The 6669-nt window shown below is 59.3% G+C and overlaps 1 protein-coding gene across 1 annotated transcript; it reads left to right on the top strand.

Moving 5' to 3' along the window:
- Window positions 1-239: 239 nt before the first annotated feature.
- On the top strand, window positions 240-5631 carry BESB_053930 (uncharacterized protein; the record flags this gene model as incomplete). Its single annotated transcript, XM_029363828.1, has 6 exons — window positions 240-1214; window positions 1398-1472; window positions 1802-1897; window positions 2197-2379; window positions 2899-3024; window positions 3352-5631. The coding sequence occupies 6 exons, from the start codon at window positions 240-242 to the stop codon at window positions 5629-5631; spliced, it is 3735 nt and encodes a 1244-aa protein (XP_029219751.1).
- Window positions 5632-6669: the final 1038 nt, after the last annotated feature.

Below are 6669 nucleotides of genomic sequence, written 5' to 3'. Positions count from 1 at the left end.
CGATACCGTGCCGGCTCGAACATCCGTGGTGTCCGCGGGACTGCACAGCGCCGCAGCTGGACACCACGTCGGTGGCTAAAGACACAGGGCCCCTCATATCTCGTTTGACTTCCAGGTTTCACATAGTTGTTGATTTCGTCATTTCCGTCGGCAAATCTGGAGTGCGCTACGTGCCACGCAAAGGGTGTCAGGCACGACAGCGAAGTCGTGTTTCGCCGGCTCGTCACCTCATTAAGTGGATGTCCAAATGCACGTATAGTAGGGCTTGGGAAATGGCAGCTCCTACCTATTTTGAAGGTCACCCAATGCGGGAGACAGCCCCGCGAGTTCAGAGTAGTCAGTGCACTTCCCAAGCTCTGACTTTCCCTGCTGAACCAGGCGGTTCCCGAAGTAGTAGCCATGCATCGCAGGAGGTGAAATCTCGTCGGTTTGTGTCCCTCGAAGGCACATCGGATGTGACGTGTGCGCTTCAAAGATCCCGTGTGACTGCCTCGTCCACGCAAGGCCCACAGACCTCTTCTGACACAGCCTCTCCTTTGGTTCGCCCGGCGGCGGAGGGCGACACCGCGTTCAATCCCCTGAACCGCTCCTTTAGTTTCTCCACGTCGCCTCTGGAATGCCGGAAATTTCCCGCGTTCTTTTCACTTACGGACGGCGAATCGCTCGCAGACTCCGCGGAGCCTTCGCCTTCCGCCTCACATCGGGATGACGACAGCGAGCGCGACGACTTCCTCGGATCGACGCCGTATTGTCCCTCCGCGCGGCTCTCCTCACCGTGCGCAACACTAGGAGAGGAGGCAACGGCCTCACGAGACAACTCGCCATGGTTTGGCGGCCTCGACGAGGACCAAGATACGAGCAGGAGTGCCTCTCTAGCCCTCGTGGATCTGGGAAAAACACTCACGAAGGACTCCTGGGATTTCGAAGCGCGAGGCGGGTCGCCTGCAACGGTCCTCGCGGTTCGAGACATTGAGCGCCTTGCAGGCGCGGCCAGGCACCACCTCTCGCTCGTCAAAAAGGCAGGATCGGATGAAGGAAGGGGCTGGGCTGCAGCGTTGCACAGTGTGCATGCCCTTCACAGAATCCACTCTACGGCGTCCGCTGGGGGGCGACCCGCTGCTCCAGGATCGCCCGAGGCCACAGCTGAGCTCTTCGAGGATCTCCTGCAGACGCTTGAGGCGGCAGGCGAGACGCTGCTGCAAATGGAAAAGCAGGTAAGCGCGTCGGAGTTGAGTGGTACCAAAATGGAGACAGGCGGCGGCCTCTGGCTCGGGTAGCGGAGAAAATTAGAATAGCTTACAGCCGCAAGACGCCTGCATGCCGCCACAGGCGCTGCGAAGGTCTTTAGGGCGTGAAGCGACCTCGTCGACTACGTGTGTCCTCTGGTGTTGATGCAGGTGGCTCACCACGTACGGCGCGCCGAGATGTTCAGTGCGAGACTAGAAAAAGCTGTCGCCCATAATGACAGCCTGGTAATCAGCTCCGCGCGCTCACTTTCGCTCCTGTTGCGTCAGTCAATTCTTCACGACATAACGGATTCTCCGCTGCACGCCCCACACGGTTTCCACCAACTTCGTTGCGTCCACACTCCGCGCGTCCATAGCGTTTTGTTGTCGGTTCTTTGACCGCGGATCCACGCTCAAGTGGTGCTTCTGGGACTTGGAGAGCTTGATTTCTTCTTGGCTTACTCCTTTGTTTAGGCTTTAGGGCTTCAAGGTTAATCGGCTGAAGTCCACTCTCTCAGGCGTTGCACTCCGTCTCCATAACTTCCCCGTGGAATGCCGCGTGTGCTGTTTCTCAGTATGCCGAGTCCGAACAACTCGAGCGTCGCCTCAGAGACGCGAGGGGAGAGGTTGAGGCCCTGCGGAGTCGGTGTGTGGCGCTGGAAAAGAAACCCGTGAGTCTCGGCGACCCACTACACTTTTTTCTGGGCGGGGTAAAGTGAGTTCCTCGCTCCGCGAGAAGGTCTCGCCGTGACCCCAGAAGCCTGGGCCGCACCCGCCCTCGGCCGCATCGGCGATTCAGCCCGATGATCTCGGACTCTATCCAGGCGCGGCATCAACTGATTTCACTTCAGTCGAGTGGTTTAGGGCTTAGGATTTCCCTTTGGCATATCCCGCCGTGTGTGGCTATGGTGTCGGGGATGTTGAGGCTCTTGTTTGCATGCCATAATTATGTCCGCCATGCTGTCCTCAGGACTACCGCGAGCGCTTCCTTCAAAGCGAACAAGATCGCGCAGCTCTCGAGCGGCAGGTGAAGGGCCTGCGGGCGCAATTGGAGGACGTCCGTGTGGGAGCACAGAGGCAGCAGCGCCGGAATGAAGAAATCATGGAGGAGGTGACGGGGATAAAAAAGCGCCTGCAGGAGAGAGAAGAACAGGTACAGGCAGGCCATCAGTCCCTCGCATTCGTGCTGACTCGTCAAGTTTCATGTGAAGCGCGATATCGAGCTGTGGATCGCCTCTGCGTGCTGACCTGACTCGACACCGCGGCCGGTCGGTCTGGCGTTTTTAGTGGAATGGCGTTCAACAACTGTCGCCGGAAAATCGCATGGCGTTTCGGTTGATGATTCTGCGTGCATTCGGTTTCGTGCCTACGCAGTTGCGACTCTACGCGGTCACCGGTAGCCTAGATCTTCCTGGCTGGCTATATGTCTTCCTCTGGGCGCCGCCACCCCTGCGGCCGCCTTCTCTCCCGCTGGTGGACTGCTCGTGCGGATCCATCTGGCGATACATTTCTATTCATAGCGAAACGACGAGAAGGATTCCAGGTCTCTAGTGTAGACCGGTATACCGTCATGCGTACACGAGCTGCCGGACGTCACTGCGAGACGCCGTCGTCCTGATTGGGAAACGAGAGGTATCGAGACTGGTGCTGCACGTGTGTCTGTCGTCGGCAGCTGCTGGTGACCAAACGAAGCTTGAAGGGCGTGATGAAGAATTATTGGCACGCGCAGGAAGCTTCTGTGGCGGCTCAGGCCCTCGACAAGAGTAAAAGTCGTTCGTTCTTCCTCAGTGGCGGACAGGTGCGTGTGCACGGAATCTCTGCGACCTCGTCTTCGCGTCGGCGAGCGCGCCCTCCGGAGGTCTGTCGCCTCCAGTAGTGAGACATGGCTCCAATAGCGAGTCCGTGCGTGGCCCAAAGGATGCTCGCCACTGTACGATGACGACCGGCTGCTCATGTGTCTGCAGCTATGGCATCGAGTGTTTGCATGCGCTGCGCGTCAGTCTGTGCGGGTGTTGTGCCTTGCATATTTCAGTTTGGGATTGATGAAGCGGCGGCCTGCGCGTTACTGTCACTCGTAGGACGACGCGTTTGAGTGTCTTTCTCTGTGCAGTCTGCGGATTTTCAGCGCCCGCCTCCCCTTCACGCGTCGTCGCTGGCCTCTTCGGGAGCCGAAGTTGCTTCGTTGGAAGGCGGGTCGCCGCCTGCGTCGTCGGCAGCGGGTCCCCAGAAGTGTCAGAAGTGCGGGCACGTGTCTATGCCTCTCTTGAACGTCGAAGGCCTGCGACCCGTGGGAGCCCCCTCTGCCACCCGCGACCAGCGGGGCGGCGGCAGCTCAAAGGAGCCCGTCGGAGCCGGAAGCGAGGGCGGCGCCGAGAACGCACGGAAGGTCAGTCGCCGAAAGATGGGCGTCGATGAATGTCTCGCCTCTTTCGCTTCGTTCTCAACCGCCGTAGACTCCGCGCGAGGGGGGGGGCCGTCGTCGCACGGCGTAGAGCAGCCGTTCCGCGGCGAGGGGGGCGTCGCCCGCCGGGGTGAAGGGCCGCGGGAAGGAGAGGGCCAAGGAGACCCTGCGAGGCGCCCCGGCGGGGGCCGTCGCAACCCGTCACGTGTGACCGGACCAGAGGAGGCCGAGGAACTCGCGCGGCAGATCACCTCCTCGTCCTCAGTCTCTTGTGGGTCGTTCTTTCCGTGCGAAGACGCCTCCCGCGACTCGAAGAAGAAAGAGGCTGGGGACGACGAATGCACTTCCCCCCCCGAGGAGTCCCCTCAGTCTCTGTCTGGGGGCCTCTGCTGCGGCTGCTGGCGCGAGAATGCGCGGCTCAGGAGGGATGATGGCGAATGTGCGGAGATACCCCCCCTGGCCGTCTCGCTTTCCCCCCCGGCTGGTTCATCGCCTGTCTTCACGCCCGCCGTGTCCCTCCGGGCCTCGCTGCCCCCTCCCTCGAGCCCCTCCGCACACGCGCCGAAAGTCGTGCCGCTCTCTCGGCGCTACGGCTCAGTGGCTAACGCTCGAGGGGAGTCGGCGTGGAGACGTCTCGCGCGTCGCTCCTCGCTTCTGCCGTCGTATTCGTCTGCCTGTTCGTTGCCTTCGGCGCCCTCCATGATCTTGCCTGAGCCCGGGCGCGCGTCCGTCCTTTCTGCTTTTGCTTCCGCGACTCTCTCCTCTTTTCCGCAAGCGGTGCATCTGCGAGGCGAGCAGCCGTCGCCGCCCTTCCAGCAGGGGGTCAGCAGATCTCCTGGCGATATTGCGGAGGCGGGCGATGCGGCTTCTGGGCGCGAGGGCGGCCTGTTTGCAGAGGCCGCACCTCTTGCGTCGCCAGCGTACTGCACAGACCGAAACCAGACTGGGGACGCGCCCCGAGAGCCTTTGCTCAGGCCGTCGATGTTTGAAGAGTTGCTGCAGATGGGTCACTCGCTGACTGCGGAGGAAGAGAAGCTGAAGCGGACTCTGGACGATCTCCTCTCTGCGGTCGCCGCGTCGCCGGTGTCGTTGGAAGACCTGGCCTCGAAGCAGCTCTCGAAAGACTGCTTGCTCAAGATTCTAAAGCTGCGGCAGCAGAACGCAGCGAAGAATAAACTGTCCACAACGTGCGCCGGCGGCTTCTTCTCACCCGTCTTGTATCCCCTCTTCTCGGTCGTCTTCAACCCCCAGAAGGCCCTCCACAGCAGCAGGCCGCGGCCGACTCATCGGCAGCTTCTCCTGGAGACGCTCAAGTCGCTTCCAACGACACTTGTGCGGTGCCTGGTCCCGGCAGCCTACAGGAGCGACGACGAGGAGACGATGCTGAGAGCGGAAGCGGAGCTTCGCGGGAGCGCCAGAAGCCGGAGATCTCTCTCGAGCAAATCTGGAGCGGCAAACGACGACGTCGCACTCTCCTCGGCCTTGTCTCTCTTGTCTCTGCTCCCGGGCGGCGCCGTCTGGTGCGTCGTGAAGGCCTCAGCAGCGCAGCTCATCGAGTGCTGCGAGCGTTTCTTTGCCGTGAATCTGGAGAGAAAGCTGGAGACACACAGTCCGACTGAAAAGCAAAACGCCTCTCCTTTCCAAAAGACAGAGACGTCGTCAAACTCGCTCGCGGTCGGCGCGGAGGCCTCTGGGCCTGAGGCAGACTATTTGTCGCGGAAAGGCGAGGAAGGAAAACGGCACAGACGCCCGCGCGTCACTCTGAGCGAGAGCGACCTTTCGCTTCCCTCTGAGTGGGTTCAGGTGGCAGCCCCCGCTGTGCTCGGTGCTGTAATGACGGCCCTTGGCGCTGCAACCTTTTTTCCCGCATTGCGTTCGTCCCTTCCTCACTCGTTCGCCTCAGACGTGCTGGGTCCCCGACTTGGCGTCGAGCCCTCCTCACCTAGCACCGCATCGGCGGCGGCCCTCGACCCGCGCGTATGCTTGGGATCTTTCGCGCTGTAGCCTGTAAAGCTGAAAAGAGAGTGGGCACGGCGGAGGCATCTCCCACTGATTCTTTTCTCCTCCGTGACACGGTGACGGAGGTGAACGCTGCTCTCATATTTACACAAATATACATACATATATACATAAATACATACATAAATATATATATATATATATATATATATATATGAAGCGATGTCGCTGCGAGCTGCGAGGGCGTTTGAATATGTACGTGCATATCTGGTAGACCCGTGCGGTGGTGCAACGAGAGGGAGACGCCGATAGCTGTTTTTTTTTGCATTGCGGCTCGTAGGGATGCGCAGTGGCAGCCGTGCATCGGGACCGTCTCTGAAAGGCTCCCCGACTGAAGATGAGATTTTTGTTTTTGAAACCAACCGGGTGACGAAATCGCGCAATGTCTCCACGCCTAGCAACCACGCGCCAAGTGGCAGCGCTACGGCAGATCGACTCCCAAACTCTCGTTCGCCGTGGAGGAGGATACGCATTGTGGGCGGCAAGGCTCACCTGAAAACTAATATATATATATATATGAATAACTATTCCTGCTTATGAATCCAGCGCTCTCTATATATATTTATAGTCAGATAGGTATATAGGTGATTGCTTCCACCGTAACTAAAGTTGGGACTCTCGGTATTTATATACATATATCACCGCTTTTATGATCCGAGGTCTGCAGATATCTGTGTCTGGTTCTCGTTATATTTCTACATATATTTACAGACAACGACCCCATATTTCCGTGGATATCCCGGTCGCTGTCAAGGCCCCCGTGTGCGGGCCCCTGTCGAGTCACTCGCTTTCGAAAAACCGTGGGCGACGCAGCTGCAGACGAGACTGAAGCGGAAATGCCGCATGCCAATGACAGAGGACAGGGAGGGCCTGTAGTCGCCAAGCTCAAGCCCCACAGACGGGGGAGCTGGCAGGCAATCCGGTGATTGAACGCTCTACGGCGAGCTGGAACAAAAGTGCATTGTATATGTGCAGCGATTTGCGTTTCGTCATCCGCATGCACTCCATTGAGCGGGAACGTTC

This window comes from Besnoitia besnoiti, chromosome IV (genome assembly GCF_002563875.1).
Source record: "Besnoitia besnoiti strain Bb-Ger1 chromosome IV, whole genome shotgun sequence".
Classification (NCBI taxonomy): Eukaryota; Apicomplexa; class Conoidasida; order Eucoccidiorida; family Sarcocystidae; genus Besnoitia; species Besnoitia besnoiti.
Note: the sequence above shows the minus strand (reverse complement) of the source record. Positions and strands in the feature narration are given on the sequence as shown.